At 62.0% G+C, this 27603-nt stretch overlaps 1 protein-coding gene across 2 annotated transcripts; it reads left to right on the top strand.

The window, feature by feature from the left end:
* The first annotated feature begins 426 nt into the window (after window positions 1–426).
* Window positions 427–26570, top strand: USP39 (ubiquitin specific peptidase 39). Of its 2 annotated transcripts, none has more exons than XM_074981793.1 (13): window positions 427–669; window positions 1189–1260; window positions 1784–1878; window positions 4676–4812; window positions 7830–7982; window positions 9691–9916; window positions 12006–12083; window positions 12762–12829; window positions 15491–15679; window positions 17143–17285; window positions 17767–17902; window positions 18413–18499; window positions 26208–26570. In XM_074981793.1, the coding sequence occupies exons 1-13, from the start codon at window positions 452–454 to the stop codon at window positions 26253–26255; spliced, it is 1650 nt and encodes a 549-aa protein (XP_074837894.1). In that variant the 5' UTR covers window positions 427–451; the 3' UTR covers window positions 26256–26570. The 2 variants fall into 2 exon arrangements, with proteins under 2 accessions (XP_074837894.1, XP_074837893.1); XM_074981792.1 differs by having other exon boundaries at window positions 428–677; window positions 1191–1260.
* The last annotated feature ends 1033 nt before the right edge of the window (window positions 26571–27603 follow it).

Raw genomic sequence — 27603 nt, 5'->3', positions numbered from 1 at the left:
GAACAATTGATTGCACCCTGGATGGAACATGCTGGCGGGCGCCAGGCCCTGGCCCCTCACGGGACTCCAGGAGCTGGGGCTTTTGGGCAGGGGGGTGCAGGGTCGGACCCGGGGAGCGCTGAGTGGAAGCAGGACGGGGGCAGCAGCCCCACACCACCCCTGGGGAGCAGGACCAGGTCCCACGGCCCCGGGCTGTCCTAGCAATCACAGCGCCATAAAAGGGGACTGTCTCTTTAAACAGCAACTCCGGGGAGACCGGCGGTCGGCCCAGCTCGGCAACCCCGGGCGGAGAGCCACCAACGCGCATGCGGGAAGGGGCGACGGGCCGCCCAGTGCAAGAGCGCGCGGGCGCGGACGTGAGCCTCGGCACAGCAGTGCGCATGCGGCACTCGCTGCTCATGCGCACGGAGAGGCGCGGGGCAGCGGCCGCGCGTGCGCAGTGGCGGTTGGGATGTCCGGCCGGGTGAAGCGGGAGCGGGAGTCCCGCGCGTCCCCGCGCAGCGCGGCCTCGGCCCGGGACAGGCGGGAGCCGGCGGGGTCGCGCGGCTCGGCCCGGGCGAAGCGCGAGGCGGAGCCCGAGCGGGTCCGGGTGAAGCGCGAGCCCGAGGAGGGGCCGCCCCGGGCCAAGCGGGAACGCGAGGCGGAGGAGGAGCCGGAGCCGGAGCCGGCGCCGGCAGGTGGGGGCAGGGCGAGGGCGGGATGGGGAGGGGCAGTGATGGGCTGGCGGGGGCGGGGCAAGGGGCGGGGCTGGATGGGGAAGGGGCAGTGATGGGCTGGCGGGGGCGGGGCTGGAGGGGAGGGGGCTGAATGGAGGGGGTGGGGCTAGATGGGGAGGGGGCAGCGATGGGCTGGCGGGGGCGGGGCTGAATGGAGGGGGCGGGGCTAGATGGGGAGGGGGCAGCGATGGGCTGGCGGGGGTGGGGCTGAATGGAGGGGGCGGTGTGGGAGGGGGCTGCCATGGGGCTGGTGGGAGGCTGGGCCTGCAGTGCGCCGGAGGGGGTGGCAGGGGGCCGTGGTGGGCCCTGGGCTGGGGCTGGGGGGTGTAGCTGCGGCAGTGCAGGTGCAGCTGAGGGTTCCGCCTGGCGCGCCGATTCTCGGTGCCGGTGCCCGGGTGGGCAGCCCCTTCGTGCAGGGCCCTGGGAGCGACGCTGGAGGAGCTGCTAACCCGTCCTGTGGGGTCCTCGTTGCAGTGAGGTACGGCCGCTTCGACCCTGAGGACCGGCGCAGCAGGCACTGCCCCTACCTGGACACCATTAACAGGTCAGCAGAGACAGCCAGCCTTGCTCGCACAGGGCTCGGCTGAGTAGCAGCCTCATACGTCCCTGGCTGCGAGCGTACCGAGTACTCGCGAAGAACCGCACCTGCTCTTTGGAGCAGCCGTCTCTGCTCAGGAGGGCTGCTGGGATGGGCTGAGCTGCATCTGCCCAGGTGCATCCCTGGCAGCAGGAGGGTGGGACTGGAATAGGAAGGGTGAGCATGGAGGGAGCTGCAGCTGATGTTTAAAATTACGGGGGATCTTCGTTCTGGTAAGGGCCTAGAACTGCGAGGAAGGGGCTCTCTCCTATTTCAGGGTCTGGCGTGTAACGTGCGGTAGCCAGCCAGTGCTGTAGCTTGGGCCACCAGCAGTCATTTTCCTGGACATCTTGGTTCTCGTGAACTCAGTCAGATTGACAAGATTGTCGGGCTGGAGGTCTTAGAGTCCAGGCCCCTGCTACGGTAGGCAGTATTTGTCTGGGGGGTTTCATGGTAGCTCTGCTAAGTTCCTTTTAACCTGTTGTTTCAGGAGCGTTCTGGACTTCGACTTCGAGAAGCTGTGCTCCATCTCGCTCTCGCACATCAACGTCTATGCTTGCCTGGTGTGTGGGAAGTACTTCCAGGGTGAGTTCGCTCCAGCAAGCAGAAGCACTAAACTGGGGTGATACTCTGTGTCACCCAGCCCTGCATCCCATCTGCAGGCAGACGTGATTCTCCTTCAGCAGGGAGGGCTGGAGGTTCTCAGGCAACAGGGATACAGTACAGAACCCAGAAGCCATCAGTACCGTCCGTCTTGGGGAGAGGGGGTCCAGGCCCTCCTTTGCCTCTTTCTCCCAGACTAGACTAACTACCAGCTGTCCAGTTCAAACCAGCCAGGCCCCTCCTCCCTCCTTTACCCTGATCCCGGGGGAAGAAAGGTGGCAAACTTCAGGGCTCCGTTGTCTGCCTGTGAGAAGCCGTTACACTGAAACGCCCATTACCGCTCTGCATTGATGCTGTGCTAGAGAAGCTGGAGGGGATGACAGGCCCTCAGGAAACACATATAACCTTCCCAGGGACATAAAATGCTCACCCCCACTGCATTGCCCCCAGGCTCTCTTTCTCTGGGCCATTTAGCGAGCGCAACGTTCCTTTTGTCTTAAGTGAAAATTGGTTTTCACCTTTTCCTGCAGGCCCTGAATTTCTAAAGCTGTCTTACCTTCCAGTGGCCGCCAGAACGTTGATAAGCCTTTTCTTAAGCATTGCTGTGGCTTGGGCAGGGGTCACACTGTGATGGAGTGGGGGATAGGTGTGTGTGTGTGTGTGGCTCACAGAGGGTGGGGGGGCTCCTGCTGAGGGTAACTGGGGTGACCAGGTGACATCGCTGGACTGCAGACAGAGAGGGAGGTGGAGCCTGAGGGGTTTGAATTGGAACTGGGAGTTGGAAGCAGTGAGTCTGGGCTGGGAGAGAGCGAGACCAAGGAGGGGGCCAGGCCCCAGCTCCAGGGGCCCCTCGGGGTCTCCTCTCCCCAACATGGATTGGCCTGGCTGTCTCTGCCGGCTGCACTGACTCCTCTGTACGACGCTGTGCCCTGTCGGCTAATAAACCCGCTGCTCTCCTGCTGAGCGAGAGTCACTCCTGCCTGCAGCCGGGTGCAGAGCTTGGGGGACCCCTGAACCCGTCACACCCAGCAAATGGTGGTGACTGGAAGACAGTTATCAAGTATGTGAGCACATGACAAGGTGCTGCCTGTGCTGTTCTGTGGTTCCCTCTTTGTCGAGTTGTGATGGAGTGGGGGATACCTGTGTGCGTGTGTGGCTCACGGAGAGTGGGGGTCTCCTGAGGGTAACCTTGACGACCAGGTAGCACCTTTGTATTGGAGACAAAGGGGGAGGTGGAGCCTGAGGGGTTTGAATTGGAACTGGGAGTTGGGAGCAGTGAGTCTGGGCTGAGAGAGAGCGAGACCAAGGAGGGGGCAAGGCCCTGGCTCTGGGGGCCCCTCGGGGCCTCCTCTCCCCAGTGTGGATTGGCCTGGCTGTCTCTGCCGGCTGCACTGACTCCTCTGTACGACGCTGTGTCCTGTCGGCTAATAAACCCGCTGCTCTCCTGCTGAGCGAGAGTCGATCCTGCCTGCGGCCGGGGTGCAGAGCCTGGGGACCCCGAACCCCATCACACAAGTCCTCCTGAAATCAACGTGGCCAGCGTCGTATTTCCTGTTAGCGAAGCCAGGGGGGTTAAAGGAGAATCGCATGGTAAGTGACTGATTGTTGGGACCTGATCGTTAGCGTTGAGAGCCAAGGCTCCCATGTTAATATTAGCAGGAGTCCTGTGATGGGATTCTCCTGGGTAAATCCCACCTCGCCTTTCTGGAAATTTACCTCCAAGCACGTAAAGCTGTTTCAATATTTATTTCCATCCAAGAAAATCCCCTGCCCTGAGGACTGTTCCCAGGCGTGATACACGCTCAGAGAATTCTGGCTTCTTTCTGAATAAACACAGCAGTGAATGTGGGTAGTGGAGGTCCCCAAGATCCTCTTTTGGATCATAAGCTTGGCTTGATCCGGAAAGCGCCACGCGCACCCCGATGCAGTATGACGACCCTCCTGCCATTCTGTGGCACCCCTTGTGATGGGGTTCAGGGGTCCCCCAAGCTCTGCACCCGGCTGCAGGCAGGAGTGACTCTCGCTCAGCAAGAGAACAGCGGGTTTATTAGCCGACAGGACACAGCGTCGTACAGAGGAGTCAGTGCAGCCGGCAGAGACAGCCAGGCCAATCCATGCTGGGGAGAGGAGACCCCGAGGGGCCCCCGGAGCTCAGACCTGGCCCCTTCCTTTGTCTCTCTCTCTCCCAGCCCAGACTCACTGCTTCCAACTCCCAGTTCCAATTCAAACCCCTCAGGCTCCACCTCCCCCTTTGTCTGCAGCCCAGAGGTGTCACCTGGTCGCCAGGTGACCCTCAGCAGGAGCCCCCCACCGTCTGTGAGCCCCCACCACGTGTATCCCCCACCACATCACCCACCTCGCCAGAGGAAGGGTAAGAGCTGTGTGCTCAGGGTCCATTTGTTAACACTTGTTTCTGTCTGGGGTTGGGCCGAGCAAACTCCTCTGGAGCACAGCCAGAGTCCCGTCTGCCTGTCCGGGGAGGTAATGAACTGGCGGGAGGTATCACTGCCCTGCTGCATGTCTGTAGTGGGGATAACATTAGCACACCACCTGCAGGCCCGAGAGCAGCACGTTTCTCCCAGCAATCCATGCAGTTCCCGGGGCGCACCCAGGGAAGGACAAACCCAAATCCTGCGCTAGGTGTACAGAGCGGACTCTGGAAATTCTTTGTGCAGCTCAGCACCTGCCTTTGCAAGGAGAGCTCTCGTCCAGGCTGCCTCTGTGGCTTCCGTTGCTGGGCTCCGGGTTCCTGACCTGGGCTTCCTTGTCCCTTCCGCAGGCCGAGGGCTGAAGTCCCACGCTTACATTCACAGCGTGCAGTTCAGCCACCACGTCTTTCTGAACCTCCACACCCTCAAGTTCTACTGCCTGCCAGACAACTACGAGATCATTGACTCCTCGCTGGAGGATATCACGGTATGGTGGTGGGCGGGGTGGCTCCCTCCTCTCCCATTGGCGGCCCAGAGCAGGGCTCTTCCAGAAAACAGCACGATTCGCACCTGCTGAGCCGACTGCCTCTTGTGCCGCATGGTCTGGAGGCGTGTGATGGAGTAGGGGTGTGTGTGTCTGTCTGAGAGTCAGGCTGGATGTGTGTGTGACAGGCAGAGCAGCTACGGGTGACCCCGGGGCTGTGAGCTAAGCTGGCAGGTAACACCTCTGACCTGAACACAGAGCAGGAGGAGCCCAGCTGTGTTTGAATCAGCGGAGGTTAGAAGCTGGGGGGAGGGAGCTGGAAGGAGCCAGCCTGGCTGGGGGGGGAAGCTACACCCCAGAGGGGCTCCCCCTCGGGTTCCTCTCCCCAGTACGGCTTGGAATGACTGTCTCTGCCGGCTGCACTGACCCCTCTGTGCTGAGCTGTGTCTGTCACCTCATAAACTCCCAGTTCGACCTGCTGAGTGAGAGTCACTCCTGCCTGCGGCCGGGGGGCAGAGCCTGGGGACCCCTGAACCCCATCTCAGCATGCCAGCCCGCTGGTCTCCATGGGGACAGGGCAGCCTCGCTCAGACCAGAGTTGCTGGTGGAATTCTCCTGTGACTTGCTCCAGGGGAGCTTTGCTCCTGCTGCTGTCGGGAGGGTACTGGGTGGGGGTGTGTTTGAGCAGCAGAGGGGAATCGAGCGCTAGCAGCCGGAGGAAAGGCAGTTGCCAGAGGCATTAGCGGGTTGCCGTGGGAAGTGGAACAGACTGCTCAGCACCAGCAGGAGGCTGAAGAAGTTACAGGATCGGTCTTTGTCGGGGCTGGTGTTGGGCTTGCCGTGAGGGCGGGGGGCTGGGCGCCTCCCAGTGGGGTGCAAAGATAGACAGGTGTGCGTCGGGGCAGGGCTGTTAGCGAAGGAAGCAGTGGTGGGAGAAGCGGGATGGGGCAGCATCTGGCCTGGGGTGTTTGGTACACCTGTGTGTATACCTGGCCCGCGGGGTGTGTGTGTGTGTGAGACAGAGAGAGAACACACCGGCTCTGGGGGAGGGGAGTGTGATGGAGTGTGGGGGGGTGACAGGCAGAGCAGCTCCCAACGGCTAAGGATGACCCCCTGCTGGCTGTAACCTTAGCGGGCAGGTAACACCTGTCCCCAGCACAGAGCTGGGAGGCACCCGGCTAGTTTAAATCGGAGGTGGCAGTTGGAAGCTAGGGAGGGAGAGTTGGAAGGAGCCAGCCTGGCTAGGGGGAAGCTACACCCCAGAGGGGCCCCCCTCGGGCTCCTCTCCCCAGGACGGCTTGGAATGACTGTCTCTGCCGGCTGCACTGACCCCTCTGTGCTGAGCTGTGTCTCTGTCGCCTGATAAACTCCCTGTTCTACCTGCTGAGTGAGTCACTCCTGCCTGCGGCCGGGGGGGTAGAGCCTGGGGACCCCCGAACCCCATCACAGGGAGCGGGAGGCTGTGGTGAATACGGAAGGACGACAACCACTGCCGAAGCGGGTCTGTGCCCATGAAAGCTGATGCTCCAAAATATCTGTTCGTCTATAAGGTGCCACAGGACTTCTTGTGGTTCTGGAAGATGCAGACTAACGCAGTCACCTCTCTGGTACTAACCACGAGCGTGGCCATCCTTGAATTACTCTCGGTCCCTGCTGGTCTAAGCCATTATCCACTGACTCCCTGTCCTGTCTGCAGCTGAACCCAGCCCACAACCCTGCAGCCGGTCTCCATCAGACCATTTCACCCCAGTTTCTGGGGCTGGTCTGGGTCTCGGCCTGCACAGCCCTTTGTCCCTGTGGGCCGGGAAAGGGAACACGCCTGTGCGCTCCAGGAGGGTGCGTGGCTGCCGTCAGACAGCCGCACACCGCATGGGACTGTGGCTCGGCGTGTTCCCCGTGCCGGGCAGTCGGGGGGGAAGCACAGTGGAGGCAGGTGGGGTGTTGTGATGGGAGGGTTGGCTCCTGGTCCCTGGGCTCCTGCATAAGCCTGATGAGAGCGGTCGCGGTCAGGCATTGTGGGATAGCCGCTGGAGGACTGCGGGTGTTGGCGTAGGCGGTTCGGTGTCTGCATTTGCGCCGCGTTGGCCCCTGTGGGCTGTCCATGGCCCAGCACCCTCCGAGGCGTTGGTGGGAGAAGCAGCTCAGTGGGGACGTGTGGTTGATTGGAACTGTATCTCTAAAGGGGGCGGCGGCGTGTGTTTAAGCTTTCACTTATGAAGCCGCTGAGCGTCCTGCTGTGATGGGGTTCAGGGGTCCCCCTGCACTGCACCCCGTCCGCTGGCAGGAGAGACTCTCACTCAGCAGGTACAACAGAAGGTTTATTAGGCAACAGATGCCCAGTTTCTCACAGAAGCGACAGTACAGCAGTCAGAGACAGTCCTTCCAACCCGTCCTGGGGAGAGGACCCCGAGGGTGCCCCTCTGGGGTGTAGCTTTCCCCTTCCTCAGGCTGGCTGCCTTCCAGCTCCTCTTTCCCCCGCTTCCTAACTGCTGCCCCCGATTCAAAACCCAGCTTGGCTCCTCCCTCCTCTTTGTTCAGGGCAGAGGTGTTACCTGCCAGTTGTAGCCCCAGGGTCATCCTTGCCTCTCACATCCAGCCTGACTCACACATGCACTCCCCCGCTCCATCACACCTGCTCCTCCAGCCCGATGTACTGCAGGAGTCGCTATCGATGTCGCATGGGCTTTCCCACGCTGGGTTTGAATCTCGCCATGCTGGGGTCCCTTGTGATGTTCCCAGGGCACCTGGGGGCTAACAGACCCCTTTTCTCCTCTTCCAGGCGGGGGCTGCATCCTCCACACTGAATTTAGAAGCACATCTTGTCTTGCGCTGGGTTAATTTCCTTTTGTGTTTTCCTCGCTCGGCCGCTGAAACCAATGGATTTTGTTCCCCCTGCTCCCCCCCCGCCCCCCGAGAGTCCTGGCCCCTAGCGTTGGCACTGGAAGTGCCCCGGGGTGGGTCTGTGGTTGAAAAGCCATTTCGTAGATGAGCATGGGCGGTTCGCTGCCTGTCTCTTTCAGTACGTGCTGAAGCCCACATTCGCCGAGCAGCAGATCGCCAATTTGGACAAACAGGCTAAACTCTCGCGGGCGTACGATGGCACCACTTACCTGCCTGGCATCGTGGGACTGAACAACATCAAGGCCAACGACTACGCCAATGCGGTACTGCAGGTACGGCAGCTGTCGTCGGGCGCGCTGGGCCCCTACCCAGAGGCCCTGCATTTCGGACCCCTGCCCCTCCTTCCGGCTGAGCCCGGTGATGTGGCCATGGGCGGCTGATTGCATGCTGGGGTTTGCAGGCTCTGGGGCCTGTGTCTCGCTGGTCGGGGCAGATGACTCCATTGGAAGCCGGTTGGGCAAAACGTGGGCGGGACGGGGTTCGGGGCCCATCGGCAGCCAGCACTGCCTCTCGCTCAGCAGGCAGCGGAGGAGGTTTAACTCACGAGCTGCTGCCTCTGATTCCAACCAGCCGGGCGCCTCCCCGCTCTGAGCTGGGGACAGAGGTGTGACCTGCCCCCAGGGTCAGCCCCAGCTGGTGGGAGCTGCTCTGCCTGTCTCACATCTCCCACGCCCCCGACTCCATCACATCTCTCCCCACTTCCAGACCGAGCTGGGCGGGGTCACTCAGCCAGCGACCTGGGGAAGTTCAGCGCCCCCCCACCCCCGCCGAGCAAGGCATCAGCTGTGACATCGGCGCTCCCCTGTGCCCGGCCCTGCTGGCGATGTCCTCCCGGAGCAGCTCCACCTTGTCCAGCCCCATCTCTTCCCTTGGGCTCTGCCCGGGCGCATGAGCTCCGCAAGCCTTTCCCGGAATGCGAGGACGTCCTCCACCCCCGCCTCCCCATCCAGGGGAGCCTCCCCCTCCCACAACTCTCAGCACCCCCAGGGGTCCCCTCCCGCTTCTGCACCACTGCACAGTCAGGGGACCTGGTGGGCCCTTGGGGCACCCGCCGGTGCAAACAGCAGGTGGGACAAGTGCTCCTCTGTCCTGCGGGTGCTGGTGCGTAAAGGCCTCCAGCCTCTGCCTCAGCGTCCCAAGGACCCTCCCCACCAGCCCGTCGGGCCGGGAGCGACTCCCCCAGGCCCAGGAGAGCCGGATGCCGGCTTCTCCCGTGAGCGCCAGAGCAGGCAGACACGAAGTCAGCCCCCGGTCACCGAGGAGCTCCTGGGGGGACCCCACCCTGCTGGAAATGGCCAGCAGAGCAGCTGCCCCCATGTCTGCCCCAGTAGGGGGCAGAGCCCCGGCCTTGGGGCAGCGACATCCAGCCCCACCAGGAGGCATTTATTCCCCGTCCGGCTCGCCGTGCCGGTGGGCCCCGCTGTATCTATCGCTGCCTTCTGGGGAGGCTCCTCTACAGCTGTGTCACGGCGGCTTTCCCCCAGCCTCGGGCTCGCCCCACCCTCTGGCAGGAGCCGCAGGCCTGGCAGTACCGCCGCAAGGCCGCAGGTATCTCCGGCTAATGAAAGATCTGAAGCAGCCTCAGCTGGGTGCGCCGGACCCCTGGCACCCTGAGAGCAGGTCGTCATGGGCCAGGCGCAGCAGCCTGAGGTGATACCTTTGGGGAACCACCAGCTCCCCCTGGATGTCCTCTATGATCCTCCTTTCCCTGGGGGGAGCCACTCCCAGTACAACAATCTCCTCTCCCTCGGGAATCTCTCCTGACAGTCTCGCCGCAGGGGCTGAGCTGCACCGAGGCCAGCCGGCCCCTCAGTGCCTGGGGAAACCGAGGCGCGCGCGCACACACCACCAAGGGAATGACACGCAGCCTGCATCACATGGGTGCAGAACGCTTTCGGCTGGGCGGGTTTCATGCCTGCCGCCGGTGGGCGTGCGGGCCTGAGCGAGCTTTGCCCCTGAGCCGTCGCCGTCTGCGCCCAGGCCCTGTCTAACGTCCCGCCTCTGCGGAACTACTTCCTGGAGGAGGAGAACTACAAGAAAATCAAGCGCCCGCCGGGGGACATTATGTTCCTGCTGGTGCAGAGATTTGGAGAGCTGATGCGGAAGCTGTGGAACCCCCGAAATTTCAAGGCTCACGTCTCCCCCCATGAAATGCTGCAGGCCGTGGTGCTGTGCAGCAAGAAAACCTTCCAGATCACCAAGCAAGGTGAGGCCGCAGAGCCCTGAAACCCGGCGCCTGCGGCAACGGTTTGCGCCCAGGGAGGGTGGGTCGCCGTGGGAGGGGGACTTAGTGTGTTTCCTGCCGCGCGACACAGCCCGGGGGAAAGCGGAGGCCATGCTTGTGTTGGTCTGATGCCCTGTGTTGATCCCTGGCCGGGGTCAGAAGGGCGCTAGATCAACAGGCCTGGGATGGGGTTCAGGGGTCCCCATGCGCTGCACCCCGGCCACAGGCAGGAGTGACTCTTGTGATGGGGTTCAGGGGTCCCCATGCGCTGCACCCCGGCCGCAGGCAGGAGTGACTCTTGTGATGGGGTTCGGGGGTCCCCATGCGCTGCACCCCGGCTGCAGGCAGGAGTGACTCTCACTCAGCAGGTAGAACAGGGAGTTTATTAGGCGACAGAGGCCCAGTTTCTTGCAGAAGAGTCAGTGCAGCAGTCACAGACAGTCATTCCAACCCGTCCTGGGGAGAGGAGCCCGAGGGGGGCCCCTCTGGGGTGCAGCTTCCCCCTCACCAGGCTGGCTCCTTCCAGCTCCCTCTCCCCTCCAGCTTCTAACTGCCCCCTCCGATTCAAACGCAGCTCGGCTCCTCCCTCCTCTTTGTTCAGGGCAGAGGTGTTACCTGCCAGCCTAGGTTATAGCCCCAGGGTCATCCTTAGCCACTGGGAGCTGCTCTGCTTGTCTCACAAACATCCAGTCTGAGTCTCACACATGCACTCCCCCCCCACTCCACCACAACTCTCACTCAGCAAGTAGAATCGGGAGTTTATTAGGCGACAGAGGCCCAGCTCAGTACAGAGGTGTCAGTGCAGCTGGCAGAGACAGTCATTCCAACCCGTCCTGGGGAGAGGAGCCCGAGGGGGGCCCCTCTGCGGTGTAGCTTCCCCCCAGCCAGGCTGGCTCCTTCCAACTCCCCTCCAGCTCCCAACTGCCGCCTCTGATTCAAACCATCTGGGCTCCTCCCTGCTCTGTGTTCAGGTCAGAGGTGTTACCTGCCAGCTTAGCTCACAGCCCCAGGGGTCATCCTTAGCTGCTGAGAGCTGCTCTGCCTGTCACACACACATCCAGCCTGACTCTCACACGCACTCCCCCCACGCCATCACAGATGGACCAGAGGCAGCCCTGGGGCTGAAGGTACCCCTTGTAATCCGCTCCTCCTGCCGGGTGTGAAGCGGTCGTTCCGAGCCCACGAGGCCTGCCAAGCAATGGGCTTTGGATCGCATTTTGGTTTTCTTTGTGGACTTCCTCCTCTCCAATTCTAATGGGATCCTCTGCTCAGAGGGAGCTGACGTTCGGTGCCGGCAGAGCATTGAAAGCAGCCGTCTCTCCGGTGCTCACGGCCCCGCCGGCACCAGGGTACAGCTGTGTGCTGAGATGGCACCGGAGTCCTGGGCCAGTCGCCCTTCGTGTGAGGTGCTGTACAGACAAGCAGACGACCCCGTGTCATGGAGGGTGAGGGGTCCCCGGCCCTGCCCCAGCCGCAGGCAGCGGTGACTCTCGCCCGGCCGGGGAACAGGAGTTTCTCAGGCTGCAGGGACACAGCACAGAACAGACTTAGCACAGGGACCAGAAGCCGTTAGCACCGTCCCCCTTGGGGAGAGGGGCCCAGAGGGGTCCCTAAGCTGGGCCCTGGCCCCCTGCCCCACTCTCCAACCCCATTCCAGTTCAACCCGCCAGGCCCCTCCTCCCGCCTTTGGCCTGTGTGCCAGTGAAGAAAGGGGTCACCTGGCTGCCTGGGTTACAAAGAGCAGGAACTTCCATTGTCTTGGCTTGAGACATCCTCACACTGAAATGCCCATTGTCACCATGCACCCCTGCTGTGCCTTGGGAAACTGCATCAGGGACCATGTGCAGCCTAACCTGGGGAATACAAGTGTCCTCCCGCCCTGCCCACAAAGACCTTTCCCAAAAGCACGAGACAGGAGAACGCTGCTCAGCAGGGTGGCTGGGGTCAGTCACAGCTCACCCGCTTCCGACCGGCCGGGAACCGAACTCTTTTCGTCGCGATTGTGCTCGTGGGGTGCCGGATGCATAATCTGGGTGGTGTTGCCCTGACTCGTTTGTTTCCCTGTTGGCAGGTGACGGGGTCGACTTCCTGTCCTGGTTCCTCAACGCCCTGCACTCGGCTCTCGGCGGGACGAAGAAGAAGAAGAAGAGTAAGCTGAGACTGCTGCCTCTGCAAGGGCTGGGGGGGCGGGGTTGGGTCTCTGGAGGATAGGGGTCTGGTTTGCTTTGTGGGACACAAAAATAGTATCTCGGCTAAGGCCCCTGCCCGTCCTTGGTTGGTTCAGAGGCCGAGCAGATGAGCGATCACCATGTAGTGCAAGTCAAGAAGCCGCAGGGAGCCAGGCTTTGGCGAGTCGGACAGCTGGGAACCACGTGGGATTTCTAGCACCTCTGCTTTTGTGGGGACTTCATAGCCTGCACCCGCCAGCTGTACCAGAGCAAACGCCTCTTCAGCTTGGCCCTGTGTCATGTCTGGGGTCCTCCCGCTTCAGACGGAGCTACTGAGCTCTGAACTCAGTCAAGCACCTTTTCCCCTGGGGCATTCCCGCTCCCGGCTTCTGCCCCTCGCACTCCTGCAGGGGCCGGGCTGATTCCAGCAGGCAGCCCCTGCCCGCTGTCTGTCAGCCGCATGCCCCTGAGAATTCTCTGCCCTCTGCACCCCACGCAGTGTGACAGGCGAGACAGGAGACCCTCAGGTGTGACAGGGAAGCCCTGGCCAGCCGCTCTGTGTGCGCTCTTGGGAACATGCTCTGCCCCAGCAGCTGGGGGCTTTCGGACCAAGGCCTCCCCTCCAGAGCTGCTCACTGACGTGTGTTGCGTTTTCACAGCCATCGTGACTGACGTGTTCCAGGGCTCCATGCGGATCTTCACCAAAAAGCTTCCGCACCCTGACCTGGTGAGTTCTTGGCCCGGCTTCTCTGGGTTTGTGCCAGGAGCAGCAGAGGCCCCGGTTGCATCAGGCGGGAGAGTGCTACGCAGGCTGTGGTGGGGCTCGGGGGTCCCCAGGCTCTGCACCCGGCCGCAGGCAGGAGTGACTCTCGCTCAGCGGGAGAACGGCGGGTTTATTAGCCGACAGGACACAGCGTGGTACAGAGGAGTCAGTGCAGCCGGCAGAGACAGCCAGTCCCATCCATGCTGGGGAGAGGAGGCCCTGAGGGGCCCCTGGAGCCAGGGCCTGGCCCCCTCCTTGGTCTGTGTCTCTCCCAGCCCAGACTCACTGCTTCCAACTCCTAGTTCCAATTCAAACCCCCTCAGGCTCCACCTCCCCCTTTGTCTGCAGCCCAGAGGTGTCACCTGGGCGCCAGGTGACCCCCATCTGTGACCCCCCCTCCCACACACACACATCTCCCGCTACATCACACATGCACGCCTGGGGGGTGTTCCTGCGGTGGGGAAGCCTCGCACAGGCTGCCGGAGGAGCCAAGGGGGGCTGCGGTGACGGCGGCTCACCTCGCCCAGCGCCGGTTAGCTGCGTCTCAGCATCGCCCCTGGCAGAACGAGCGAGTCGGCATTGCTGCTGTCCAAGGCAGTTGGAGCAGAGGAGCGCGGCAGACCTGGCAAGGCTGTGGCCCTTTCCTCAGGCCGCCACAGCTCTCCTGAGATGGGCGCAGGGGTGGCTGAAGTTGCTTAGAGGCACTGGAGCAGGGTGGGCAAACTTTTAGTGGGGGGCCACTCAGAAATGGTGGTAAGTGGTCAAGGGCCGCACTGTTTTTGTAACGCGGAAGGGAGCTCGGGCCAGGGGCTGGGCCGCAGGGGCAGTGGGGGGTCTGGGAGGGGGTTGGGGTGCAGGAGGGGGTGACTTGGGCCAGGGGCTGGGCTGCAGGGGCAGTGGGGGGTCTGGGAGGGGGTTGGGGTGCAGGAGGGGGTGACCTGGGGCAGGGGTTGGGGTGCAGGGGCAGTAGGGGGTCTGGGAGGGGGTTGGGGTGCAGGAGGGGGTGACGTGGGGCAGGGGTTGGGGTGCAGGGGCAGTAGGGGTCTGGGAGGGGGTTGGGGTGCAGGAGGGGGTGATGTGGGGCAGGGGGTGGGGTGCAGGAGGGGGTGAACTGGGGCAACAGTTGGGGTGCAGGGGCAGGGGTTGGGGTGCAGGTGCAGGGTCCGGGAGGGAGTCGGGGTGGGGTGCCAGAAGCTGCCTCTATCGTCAAGGCGCTCACCTAAAAACGGTGCCCGGCCAGCTGCACTCCCGGCCCGGCTTCCCCCTTCCAGCCCTATCGCCGGTCCATGCGCCTCTGCCCCGGAGGGCTTCCTGCTCCTGGCCCCAGCACAATCTCACAGCTCCCATAGGCCAGAAACCAGCCAATGGGAGCGGAGAAATCCTGCATATTTTTAGCCCAGCCCCACCCGTAGCAGGGCAGGTTCATTCCCTCCTGCTGGGGCTCTCCTGGGCCATGTGGTCCCTTTGGCGGGGGGCTTGGCCGCGGTGTGGATTTCGGGGACTGGAAAACCGTCCTGTGGGGCGGGGGGAGGCTCCCTGGTGGGCGTGAGGGTTGCGGGTCGGACAGCCGCGTCTTCCCTGAAGCCGTCAGCGCAGCGATCCAGCCGGAGGTGCCTGGGTGGCTGGTGGGTTCTGCTTTGGCCGCCGGGGGACGCTGGGTGTCGGGGTCGCTGTGGAAGAGCTCTTGGAGGTGGGCTTGGTGCGAGAATCTCGGCTCTCCCCGTGTTCGTACGGTGTCAGGTTCTGCCTTGAACGCAGGAGCTCTGTCCGTCTCCTGCCCGGCCGTCCCCGGGAGAGTTTGGCTAATTCTGCTTCTCTTAGGGGGAGTCTTGAGAAATGGGAGGTGCTGAGGGTGTTGTCCGTGTGGGGGGCTTTGGTTCCGTATCTTCTGTACAAACTGGCGGGAGCACTTCTTCTTGTTGTGTCAAAGGGCTGTCGTTGGGGGGGACAGCGCTGGGGTGCAGGGGGGCGTTGGGGGTTGTCATTGGGGGGCCGGTGTTGGGGTGGGGGAGGGCGTCGGGGGGCCGGTGTTGGGTGTGGGAGGGCGTGGGGAGGCAACGTTGGGGAACCAGCATTGGGGTGCGAGGGGGCATTGGCGGGCTGGCGTTGGGGTGCGGGAAGGCATCGCGGGGCTGTCATTGGGGCGTGGGGGGAACCAGCATTGGGTTGCGAGGGGGCATTGGGGGACTGGCATTGGGGTGCGGGGGATATCAGGGGGCTGTCATCGGGGCATGGGGGGCGGCGTTGGGGAACCAGTGTTGGGGGGCTGGCGTTGGGGTGCGGGAGGGCATTGGGGGGCCGGCATTGGGGTGCGGGGGGGCATTAGGGGGCTGTTGTCAGGGCGTGGGGGGGCGGCATCGGGGAACCAGCATTGGGAGGCTGGTGCGGGGGTTCGGGGGGGGCTGGTGCCTTTGTAGGTTACAGCAGAGCAGGCCTAGTCCTCGGTGAGAGGCTGCTGAGGAGGCAGCTGGCGGGTGCGGCAGGTCAGGGCCGGGACGGCGGGGCGGCCTCGGAGGGACCCTGCCCCGGCTGCAGGCGGCACGCGCCGTGTTCGCTCTGTGCCCGTCCCCCAGACCGCCCGGCCGGCGGCGTTTGGCTGCGCTAACCAGGGCTCGTGTCTCGCAGCCCGCGGAGGAGAAGCAGTACCTGCTGCAGAACAGCGAGTACCAGGAGACCATGGTGGAATCCACCTTCATGTACCTGACCCTGGACCTCCCCACCGCCCCCCTGTACAAGGACGAGAAAGAGCAGCTCATCATCCCCCAGGTGCCGCTCTTCAACATCCTGGCCAAGTTCAACGGCATCATGGAGAAGGTACCTGCACCCTTCCCGGCAGGCCTGCGCTGCCCCCCTGCCCAGAGGGCGCACTTGTGCTGGGGTTCAGGGGTCCCCAGGCTCTACCCCCCGGCCGCAGGCAGGAGTGACTCTCACTCAGCAGGTGGAACAGGGAGTTTCTTAGGCGACAGACACAGCTCAGCACAGAGGGGTCAGTGCAGCCGGCAGACACAGTCATTCCAACCCATCCTGGGGAGAGGAGCCCGAGGGGGCCCCTCTGGGGTGTAGCCTCCCCGCTAGCCAGGCTGGCTCCTACCAACTCCCCCAGCTTCCAACTGCTGCCTCCGATTCAAACCCAGCTGGGCTCCTCCCTGCTCTGTGTTCAGGTCAGAGGTGTTACCTGCTGTGGTGGAGTGGGGGGGGTGCATGTGTGATACTCAGGCTGGATGTGTGAGACAAGCAGAGCAGCTCCCAGCGGCTAAGGATGACCCTGGGGCTATAACCTAGGCTGGCAGGTAACACCTCTGCCCTGAACACAGAGCAGGGAGGAGCCGAGCTGGGTTTGAATCGGAGGGGGCAGTTAGAAGCTGGAGGGGAGAGGGAGCTGGAAGGAGCCAGCTGGGTGAGGGGGAGGCTGCACCCCAGAGGGGCCCCCCTCGGGCTCCTCTCCCCAGGACGGGTTGGAATGACTGTCTCTGACTGCTGCACTGACTCTTCTGTGAGAAACTGGGCCTCTGTCGCCTCATAAACTTCCTGTTCTACCTGCTGAGTGAGAGTCACTCCTGCAGCCGGGGTGCAGCGCATGGGGACCCCTGAACCCCCTCACACCTGCCTGCCTAGGGTACAGCCCCAGGGGTCATTCTTAGCCACTGGGAGCTGCTCTGCCCGTCTCACACACATCCCGCCTGAGTCTCACGTGCACTCCCCCATTCCATCACAACACTGCCCTGCCCTGTCCCGTCCCTGTCAGCCCCACCCTGCTGCTCTGCCTGCCCGGAGAAGGCACTGCCCCATCCTGTCCTTGTGTTTGGGGGCTGCCCCACAGCTGCTGAGGCAGGGGTGAGCGAAGTTTTTCCCTCGGGTGCCCCTTTTCATCCCTGCAGCGAGCCGGGCCTCCCCCCGGCCTGTGTAATGCCCCTCGGAGCAAAGGCGAGCAGCGTGGTTCGTGTTCATGCGGAACAAAAGCCCCTTTCGGCGCATGTGGGAATCAGGCTGTGCAACGGAGCGTCTGTGTGAACCGCTCTAGGAGTGTGACTGACGCCCCTAAGAGCAGTAACGTCCTTCAGCCTTTTTGATGAGCTGGCTGTGCCTGAGCCCTGCGCCCCAGGGGGCCCGCTCCCCCCTTAGCTCGGCCCTGTGCTAAGGAGCCCGTGAGATCCAAGGTGGTGGTGTTGGTGCTGGTGGGGCAGAACAGGGCCAGGGTTCTCTTCTCCTGCAGGGTGCCCCTGCCTTGGCCGCCCCTGGGTCTCGGGTTGCTGAGGTTGTCTCTGTCCTCGTTCCAGGAGTATAAAACCTACAAAGAGAATTTCCTCAAGCGCTTCCAGCTGACCAAGCTGCCTCCCTACCTCATCTTCTGCATCAAGAGGTTCACCAAGAACAACTTCTTCGTGGAGAAGAACCCCACCATCGTCAACTTCCCCATCACGTAGGTACCCCAGCGCCGGCTGTGGGCCGGAAAGCCCCAGCCTCTGGGACCTGCTGCCTCGCTTTGAGACTGGGGCCCTGGCCCAGCCCGTCTCCCGGTGGCAGCGCTGCCAGGCGCTGGTGCAGAAGGCACCCCAGCGGGACACACGGAGAGAGCCCGTTCGGCTGGAAGCTTCCTACTTCCACGGGCGCTTGGCCCTGGCAAGCGAGACGCAGCAGGGAAGCTCTCTCTGCGGCCCCGGCAGACGTGTGCTGGGTGCAGGGTCGGGCGTGGGCATGCTGAGGAACTGCCGGCCTGGGTTCGGTTCCTGGCTCTGCCACAAGCATCCTGTGTGGCCCTGGGCAAATACCATCCCTGCTGTGCCTCAGTTTCTTTGTCTGTAAAATGGGCGTAAGCCTTCCCGCCCTTTGGGGCACTGGCGTGCAGGGCCATGCCTAGGGCAGCTGGGCCTCCTGTACACCGCCTCTCTCCCCACCCCAAGGAACGTGGACCTGAGGGAGTACCTGTCCGAGGAGGTGCAGGCCACGCACAAGAACACCACCTACGACCTTATCGCCAACATCGTGCACGACGGGAAACCCAGCGAGGGCTCCTACCGAATTCACGTGCTGCACCACGTACGTGCCCGCCGGGGCGGGGGTCAGGGCCTCTCCCCCGGGAGGGAGGGAGCGGCACGTGGCCCACCCCGCTTGCGGTGGTCCCTTGGGCTGTGGCGGCTCTGCGGAGAGTGGCTGGCACCAGCCCGCTGCCCTTGGGGCTGCTGTAGCGGGGAACTGAGGAGCCGCCCCCCCCCCGGTTCGTTCGCTCTCCAGCCTGCAGCAACCAAGGGCAGGCGCGCTTCAGGGCTGCCCCAGCAGCTCTGTTCCCCAAATAGCCCCATGGGAGAGCTCTGGCAGCAGCTTGCTCCTCAGCCCAGACACGTCCTCGCTGCCGGGCCTCTGCTCAGTGCCGTGTGCCCATAGCCGGAGCCGGAGCCGGGGATGAACCTCCTTGAGCATGCGTGGCCAGACCGCGGCCCCATGCAGCAGGCTCGGCCGATGGGCTCTCTGCGCCGTGCGCCCGATGCGTCAGAACCAGAGCACGGTAAGAGCCCTGGCATAACGCTCCCCCCACTTTGGCCTCGGCAGGGCACGGGCAAGTGGTACGAGCTTCAAGACCTGCAGGTGACCGATATCCTGCCCCAGATGATAACGCTCTCGGAAGCCTATATCCAGGTGAGTGTCCTGTTGGCTGCAGTGCGGGGCCATCCAGGGAAATCAATCCAGGGTAACTTGGCTTGAAATCCGGATGCTTCCAGCCCAGGCTGGGGTTTCCTTCTCACTGAGGCACATCCAGCCAGCCACCACAGCACCTCTGCCAGCCCCACTGGCCAGCCAGACCCCACACAAGCAAACCCCCAGACTTCCCAGCTGCGGTACCAGCCCAGACAACCCCCAAACTCAGGGGAGAGGTTATTAAACCTGTTTCGCCCACTCCACACAGATTCTTCCGCCCCCAAAGGGTCCAGCTGTAATCCCAGGTCAGTATACGCTCGGATCTTACCCAGATCACCACGCCGATGCCGCTCCTTGAGATCTAAACAGCTGTGGTTTTATTAACAAAAAGAGAGAACAGGGTGAGAGGGGGATTGTGAAAGCCACACTTCGCATCCATCAGTTACCGCTAGGGGTGCAGCCACGGGTGTTCTCTGCTGCTGCTTGAAAGTATTTGACAGTTCATTTCAGGTTACATAGACTCAGTCACTGGAGCATTGTAGGTCTGGCCACTGGGGTCCACATGCTGCGACACGAACCCTTGGAGACGGGCCCAGGTACCAAAAGATCTAAGTCTCCAAGGTGGAGACTGCCAGGTCCACCTCATGGTGCCCCCGTATGTCCAGGGACAAAGCCCTTTCTTCTTCCCATAGACCCATGGGGCTCTCACCCAGGTGAGCCACTGTGGTCACCTGCCATTGGTCGCTGGTTTGGCCAGCAACGCCCCAATCATTGACACAGCCAGTGGGCTGGATGTCTGGGCCTCTCATTCCAGTTCCTGTGCTCAGCCCAGCTCACTGGACCAGTGGGCTGCACCCCATCGACAAGTCCCAAGCCTCTGGGATGTGGGTTCGGTGTCTGAGCAGCTGGTTCCACCCCGGCCGGGGCTGAGCTCCCACCTCCCACGAAAACCTCAGCCCTGAAATGTTTCCTAACACCGCTACAATCTAGAGCTTCACCTGCGCACACAGTACAGAGACATCAGTACAGATTCGGTGCGTCCTCAGCCTGCGTTACACACCTCACGCGCCTCCATGGCGTGATATTTGGAGCCAGCAGACACCACTGGCCATAAAACCCCAGCACCTGACAGTGGCGTGGGGCCGTGTGGCCTTTCTGCTGCCCCAGGCCTCTGCCCGCCACGGCGGAGCCGACCTCTAAACTTTTGTGTGCTCCAGTTGGCTCGGCGTACTCTGCCCCCCCCGGGCAGTCTCTGAGCACCTAGGGGAAGGAAGTGGAGGTCCCCGTGAGGGGAGGAGGACTGGGTGTGCTGAGTCATTTCTGCGAGGTGAGACGTGCAGTCCTGCGGGGACGACGATGGGAGCCGTGGGCGGTGCTGTGACTCCAGTGCTTGGCTGTGCCTCCAAGGCAGCTGCCCGGGGCAGAGCTGTTGCTGTTGCACTCTGGGATGGGGCTTGTCAGCCGTGGGCTCTGGTCAGCAAGGGGTGTGATGGGGTTCAGGGTTCCCCATGCGCTGCACTCCGGCCGCAGGCAGGAGTGACTCTTGTGATGGGGTTCGGGGTCCCCATGTGCTGCACCCCGGCCGCAGGCAGGAGTGACTCTTGTGATGGGGTTCAGGGGTCCCCATGCGCTGCACCCCGGCCGCAGGCAGGAGTGACTCTTGTGATGGGGTTCGGGGTCCCCATGCTGTGATGGGGTTCAGGGGTCCCCCTGCACTGCACCCCGTCCGCTGGCAGGAGTGACTTTCACTCAGCAGGTACAACAGAAGGTTTATTAGGCAACAGAAGCCCAGTTTCTCACAGAAGCGACAGTACAGCAGCCAGAGACAGTCCTTCCAACCCGTCCTGGGGAGAAGACCCCGAGGGGTGCCCCTCTGGGGTGTATCTTTCCCCCTCCTCAGGCTGGTGCCTTCCAGCTCTCCCTTTTCCTAGCCTCTGACTGCCGCCCCCGATTTAAAACCCAGCTCAGCTCCTCCCTGCTCTTTGTTCAGGCAGAGGTGTCACCTGCCAGTTGTAGCCCCAGGGTCATCCTTAGCCACTGGGAGCTGCTGCTTGCCTCAGACATCCAGCCTGACTCACACATGCACTCCCCCCACTCCATCACACATGCACTGCACCCCGGCCGCAGGCAGGAGTGACTCTTGTGATGGGGTTCGGGGGTCCCCATGCACTGCACCCCGGCCGCAGGCAGGAGTGACTCTTGTGATGGGGTTCGGGGTCCCCATGCGCTGCACCCCGGCCGCAGGCAGGCGTGACTCTTGTGTTGGGGTTCGGGGTCCCCATGCGCTGCACCCCGGCTGCAGGCAAGAGTGACTCTTGTGATGGGGTTCAGGGTTCCCCATGCGCTGCACCCCAGCCGCAGGCAGGAGTGACTCTTGTGATGGGGTTCGGGGGTCCCCATGCGCTGCACCCCGGCCGCAGGCAGGAGTGACTCTCACTCAGCAGGTAGAACAGGAAGTTTATGAGGCGACAGAGGCCCAGTTTCTTACAGAAGTGTCAGTGCAGCAGTCAGAGAGAGACAGTCATTCCAACCCGTCCTGGGGAGAGGAGCCCGAGGGGGGCCCCTCTGGGGTGTAGCTTTCCCCCTCACCAGGCTGGCTGCCTTCCAGCTCCCTCTTCCCTCCAGCCTCTAACTGCCACTTCCGATTCAAACCCAGCTCGGCTCCTCCCTCCTCTTTGTTCAGGGCAGAGGTCTGCTGTGATGGACTATGGGGGGTGCATGTGTGAGACTCAGGCTGCATGTGTGAGACAGGCAGAGCAGCTCCCAGTGGCTAAGGATGACCCTGGGGCTATAACTTAGGCTGGCAGGTAACACCTCTGCCCTGAACAAAGAAGAGGGTGGAGCCAAGCTGGGTTTGAATTGGGGGCAGCAGTTAGAGGCTAGGGGGAGAGGGAGCTGGAAGGCAGCCAGCCAAAAGCTACACCCCAGCGGGGCCCCCCTTGGGCTCCTCTCCCCAGGACGGGTTGGAATGACTGTCTCTGACTGCTGCACTGACGCTTCTGTGAGAAATTGGGCATCTGAAATCTGGCCATCACACCTGCCAGCCCAGGTTATAGCCCCAGGGTCATCCTTAGCCGCTGGGAGCTGCTCTGCTTGTCTCACACACATCCAGCCTGAGTCTCACACATGCACCCCCCCCAACTCCATCACAAGGGGGCAAACCTCCGTGCAGTGGAGGAGCAGCCTGGCTATAGAAGGTAGAGCTCGTGCTACTTAGTGCTGCTTGCTGCGTGGGATGCCTGGACTTCAGTAAGGCGTTTGGCACCATCTTACGTGATCTTATCAATAAAACGGGCAAATACCACTCGGATGGGCTGACGAATGTGGGTGCGTGACTGGCTGGGTAGCAGTTCCCAAGTCCGGTGGCACCTTATAGACGAACAGATATTTTGGAGCAGTGTGATGGAGCCGGGGGTGCACGTGAAACTCAGGCTGGATGTGTGCGTGATGGGCAGAGCAGGTCCCAGTGGCTAAGGATGACCCCTGGGGCTGTGAGCTAAGGTGGCAGGTAACACCTCTGAGCTGAACACAGAGCAGGGAGGAGCTGAGCTGGGTTTGAATCGGAGGCGGCAGTGAAAAGCTGGGGAGAGAGAGTTGGAAGGAGCCAGCCTAGCTGGGTGGGAAGCTGCACCCCAGAGGGGCCCCCCTCGGGCTCCTCTCCCCAGGACGGGTTGGAATGACTGTCTCTGCCGGCTGTGCTGAGCTGTTTCTCTGTCACCTAATAAACTTCCTGTTCCACCTGCTGAGTGAGAGTCACTCCTGCCTGCGGCCGGGGTGCAGCGCTTGGGGACCCTGAAGCCCATCACAAGCATAAGCTTTCGTGGGCGCAGACCCGCTTTGTCAGATGCATGAGTGTGGGGGTGTTCAAAGGAGGATTTAAAGAGGGCATTCAGTCAAGGGAGGGCCAGAGCTGACAAGGTCTGTTCGCTCACAGAGGATGTGGCCTGTTATCAGCAGTGAAGGTGGAGTTATGAACATCACATTAGCTACCGATAATGGGCCACATCCCCCTGACGGGAACGACTACATTTCTCCTCTCTTGAAGTTCACAACGCCACATGAACTGCCGATAATGGCCACATCCTCCGTGACTGAACAGACCTTGGATGGTACCAGAGAGGCGGCGGTGTTAGTCTGTGCTCCAGCAAAGCAAAGCAGCAGAAATGGAGCACTTTAAAAACTAACAAAACGATTTATTCGGTGATGAGCTGTTGGGAGATCAATGTAGTTTCCAATACAGACACTGAAATTGACCTGACGTGGGTCTGTTCCAGGAAAGTTCATCACGGAATATATTATTTTGTTAGTCTTTAAAGTGCTTTGAATAGACCTTGTCAGCTCTGACCCTCCCCTTGACTGAGACCCCCTCTTTAAATCCTCCTCTGAAACCTCCCCTGATGAAGTGGGTCTTTGCCGACGAAAGCTGATGCTCCAGAATATCTCTTAGTCTATAAGGTGCCACAGGACTTCTTGTTGTTCTTGCAGATACGGACTAACTCAGTTACCTCTCTGCTGCTTGTTCCCAGAGAGTAGTTATTAATGGTTTGCAGTGATGCTGGATGCTGCAGTGATGCTGGAAGGGTTTAACAAGAGGGGTTCTGCAGGGATCTGTTTTGGGAAGCTTATTAAGTTTGCAGGTGATACCAAGCTGGGAGGGGTTGCAAGCGCTTTGGAGGATAGGGTCAGAATTCAGAATGATCTGGACAGACTGGAGAAATGGTCTGAGGTAAATAGGTTGAAGTTTAATAAGGACAAATGCAAAGTGCTCCACTTAGGAAGGAACAATCAGCTTCATACATACAGAATGGGATGTGACTGTCCAGGAAGGAGTCCTGCAGAAAGGGATCTAGGGGTTAGAGAAGACCACAAGGTAAATATGAGTCATCAGCATATTGCTGGTGCAAAAAAAACCAAACATGATTCTGGGCTGCGTGAACAGGAGGGTTGTGTGCAAGGCATGAGAAGTCATTCTTCCGCTCTACCGAGTTAATTAAGGCCTCAGTTGGAGTACTGTGGCCAGGTCTGGGCTCCACATTTCAAGAAGGATGTGGAGAAATTGGAGAAGGTCCAGAGAAGAGCAACTAGAATGATTATAGGTCTAGAGAACATGAGCGAAGAGGGAAAACTGGAAGAACTGGGCTGGTTTAGAAAAGAGAAGACAGAGAGGACATGATAGTGGTTTTCAGGTACCTAAAAGAGGGTTACAAGGAGGAGGGAGAAAAATTGTTCTTCTTTGTCTCTGAGGACAGGACAAGGAGCAATGGGCTTAAACGGCAGCAAGGGAGGTTTAGATTGGACATTAGGAAAATCTTCCTAACTCTCCAGGTGGTTAAACGCTGGAATAAATTGCCCAGGGATATTGTAAAACCTCCACTCCTGGAGATATTGAAGAGCAGGTTAGACAGACACCTATCAGGGATGGTCTAGAAATGGTACTTGGTCCTGCCATGAGGACCAGAGCCTGGACGCAATGACCTCTCAAGGTCCCTTCCAGTCCTAGTGTTCTGTGAGTCTGTGATTCTACACCCTCGTTTTCATCCAAACGTTAATATTTTCTTATGATCTTTGAACTAATAGCTAGAGACCCAGGGCTAACATCTACGGAGGTACTAAGTAAACACAAGTAGAGTTACCACTACATCTCTACCAATACTGGTTTGCGGTTCAACGCTCTGGTCCGTCTCTTGGCCCTAATTACTTTTTAACCTGTCTCGAAAGGTTGAATTCAGGCCAGGTCACTTGCTTGGTCCCCACCCCTGTGTCGCAGTGACCAGAACAGGCAGGTAATCCACTCCCAGCAGGCGCAGGGGCACTTGGAGTTTAGGTTGCGTCCTTGACCCTCTTGGCTAGTGACCGTTGATGGACCAGTTGCTGATGGACTCACCTGCTGCGTTTGGCCTCGGGCAGAGAGTTCCACAGGTGGACCATGCCTTGTGTGCCCGAATACGTCCTCATGTCGGTTTTAAACCGGCCACCTGTTGGTTTCCTGGGGCGACCCCTCGTTCCTGTGTGCCGAGAAGTAAATAGCACTTTTCTCCCAGCTAGTCACGAGTTTATAGCCTTCCGTCCAGTCCCTCCTTTCCCAGCAGCCGCGTCTTGTCAGCCTCTCCTCCGGCAGCCTTTCTCTCCTCCTAACCCCGTGGGTTGCCCTTTGCCGACCCTTCTCCTGCGCCAGGAGGCGGCGGTGGAGACGCAGCAGTACTCGGCGCCCTCTCGCGGAATGCCACCGCTGTGTCTGACCTGTACGGGGAGCTGAGATTGTTTTCCGGGGGGCCTTATTCTGCATGGAATTTTATCTGCTGTTTTGCAAGGCCCCTTCGGCCCTCCTCCCAGGCGCCTTTGGACTTCGCTGGCTGGAGTGATTGTGTGTTGTCTGCACCTCTGGCCCCCTCGCTGTCCTCCCCCTCCAGCTCCTCTAGGAGTGCGTTGAACAGCGCCACTACAGACCCTGGCATGGGGGAACCCCACAGTGTTCTGCAAATGGACCCTCTTTCCTGCTCCGGGAGAGGAGCGTCCCTCTTCCCCCAGGGCTGCCCACCTGGGTGACGAGCCTCGTCAGGGGCTGTCTGGCCTCATGCTTGGTGGCTCGGGCAGTGAGCGCTGCTGGCGTGGTGAGGCCCGAGTTCCCTCTTCTGAGCCCACCTGGCCCCTTCCGCACATCCCGTGTGTCCCTTTTGCGCTCTCTTGGAGCGGAGCTGGCCTGCCCGTATGGAAACGAGGCATCTCCCAGCTTGCAGCGCCCGGCCCGGCGCCGGAGCGGTCTTAAAAACGGGCTCTGTCTGGGCCGGAGGCGGCTCTCGGCACCAGGCCGCCTGGCGGGTCGGGGCCAGAGCACCTCCCGCTCGGGGCGTTGGTCAGACCATCCTCTGCTGTCACCGCTCGGCAGTTCCTTAGGCGTGTCCCTGCAAGAGCAGGACGGGGGCGAGTTCTCCCCATGCCCGCGGCGGCAAGGCTCTTTACCTTCCCCACAGGCAGCCGTGGGCAAGGGGCCCAGGCTCCTCTGTCACCCCACTCACCCTGCAGCTTCCTGCTGCTGAGGGACGTGAGCGGCGGTTTGCGGTTGGTTTGGGTTTTCTGAGCTGAGCTGCTCTTCAGATCTCCAGCCCCAGCCACCGCTGCTCTGGCTCTGCACTTAGCCCCACGGCGTTCGTTCGGTTTTACTTGCAGGGTAGCGTAGCCTGGACCTCTCTTATGGAGGTTTAAATGGGCTCCCAGCAGGCGTTGCCCCAGCGTCTGCTCCTTTCCATTTCCTCCTGCCACACTGCTGCCGTGGGCTTCTCCGCCATCCCCTGCCCCACGTGCCAAGCTGTGGGGCTGGGAGTTGGCCCGTTGTCCACCGTGAACGCCTGCTGTGGGTTGTCTCTGTACACAGCTGCTTGCTGTGCTGACGTGGGGCTGTCCCCACCTCCCCTGGGCTTCTCGGTTCTCCCTGTAGCAATTGAATGCAGCGAAGGGGCCAAGTCAGCTGCCTGGCCCCCTGCCGCAGCGGGCCCTGCCTGGGCTGTTGGCACTGGGGGGCATACGCCCTATTGCTTGTGGCGGGTCCCAGATACGAGCCACAGAGCGGGTGGGAAGTGGGAACTGTCCTCACGTCAGAGATGGGGAAACTGAGGCACAAGCGCCTTGCCCAAGGTCCCCCTGGGTCCCTGCTGCTCAGCCAGCGGTGGGGGGCAGGAACCTGAGTGACTGACACCCTTTCTCCTGGCAGATCTGGAAGAGGCGGGACGACAGTGAGACCAACCAGCAAGGGGCATGAGAGGAGCGGTGTGGTAGGGACGTTTTCTGCCCAGCCCTGGGCAGTGCCAGGTGCCAGCCGGCCCCGGAGGAGGCTTGCAGGCCTGGGGCCCATCAGCCTGCGGGGAAGGGGACCCCAGCAACTGTTGCCTGGGGAAACTCTTCAGGGACCGGTCTGTTCCCCTCCTTTCAGGTCCCAGCCAGGGAGGTCCCCGGCCCCACTGTCCTGCCGGGGACTGGGGGCCGAGCAGGCTGTGCCCACAAGCAAGGCCTGGCTCCGGCCAGCCCTCTTCCCATGTGTGCATTAAAGGAGTTGGGGGCTGTTTTTTACTTCCCTGGCGTGGCCTCATTACTTCTCTAATCCCCTCGCTCTGCCAGTCTGCTCCTGCCCTGCAGCCTCGGGCGCTGCCCCCCTGCCACCTGCAGCAGGTGCCAGACCCTCCCCTCCTGTCCCCTTCTCTGCAGAGCCCGGCTCCTATTGAAATGGGACCCCTGCGCCCTGGCGCCTTGGGAGCTGGGCTTGCCTTCCCTGCTGCTGGCAGGCTGCTGGCGTGCCCGGCCTCCCCTGGGGGTGCAGCTCGCACAGGGCCGGGCACTGGACTCAACCCAGCAGGGCTGGAAGCAGCCTCAGGCTGAGGTCCCCACCACAGCTGAAGGCCACGAGGGGACGCGCGGCAGGGGGGTGGGAAGGGCTGTAGCTGCCAGCGGCCTATGGGGAACGGGGGCAGGGGGGGCTGGTTGCTGGGGCTCAGGGCTACAAACAGGGAGGGGGAAGTGTGGGACTGACCTCTTCACCATCTCCCTGCTGCACGCTGGGGCGGCAGCCTGAGGCCAGCCAGGACGGCGGCCAGGCACTGGGGTGACGGCTCCCACCTCCTGCCCGGCCTCTGCTGCCCCCCCCCCCACCCTGGGGCAACTGCCCCACCTCCTGCCCGGCCTCTGCTGCCCCCCCCCACCCTGGGGCAACTGCCCCACCTCCTGCCCGGCCTCTGCTGCCCCCCCCACCCTGGGGTAACTGCCCCACCTCCTGCCCGGCCTCTGCTGCCCCCCCCCAGCCTGGGGCAACTGCCCCACCTCCTGCCCGGCCTCTGCTGCCCCCCCCCACCCTGGGGCAACTGCCCCACCTCCTGCCCGGCCTCTGCTGCCCCCCCCACCCTGGGGTAACTGCCCCACCTCCTGCCCGGCCTCTGCTGCCCCCCCCCCAGCCTGGGGCAACTGCCCCACCTCCTGCCCGGCCTCTGCTGCCCCCCCCACCCTGGGGCAACTGCCCCACCTCCTGCCCGGCCTCTGCTGCCCCCCCCCACCCTGGGGCAACTGCTCCACCTCCTGCCCGGCCTCTGCTGCCCCCCCCCACCCTGGGGCAACTGCCC

The sequence above is a fragment of the Carettochelys insculpta genome, chromosome 31 (assembly GCF_033958435.1).
Source record: "Carettochelys insculpta isolate YL-2023 chromosome 31, ASM3395843v1, whole genome shotgun sequence".
Taxonomy (NCBI): domain Eukaryota; kingdom Metazoa; phylum Chordata; order Testudines; family Carettochelyidae; genus Carettochelys; species Carettochelys insculpta.
Note: the sequence above shows the minus strand (reverse complement) of the source record. Positions and strands in the feature narration are given on the sequence as shown.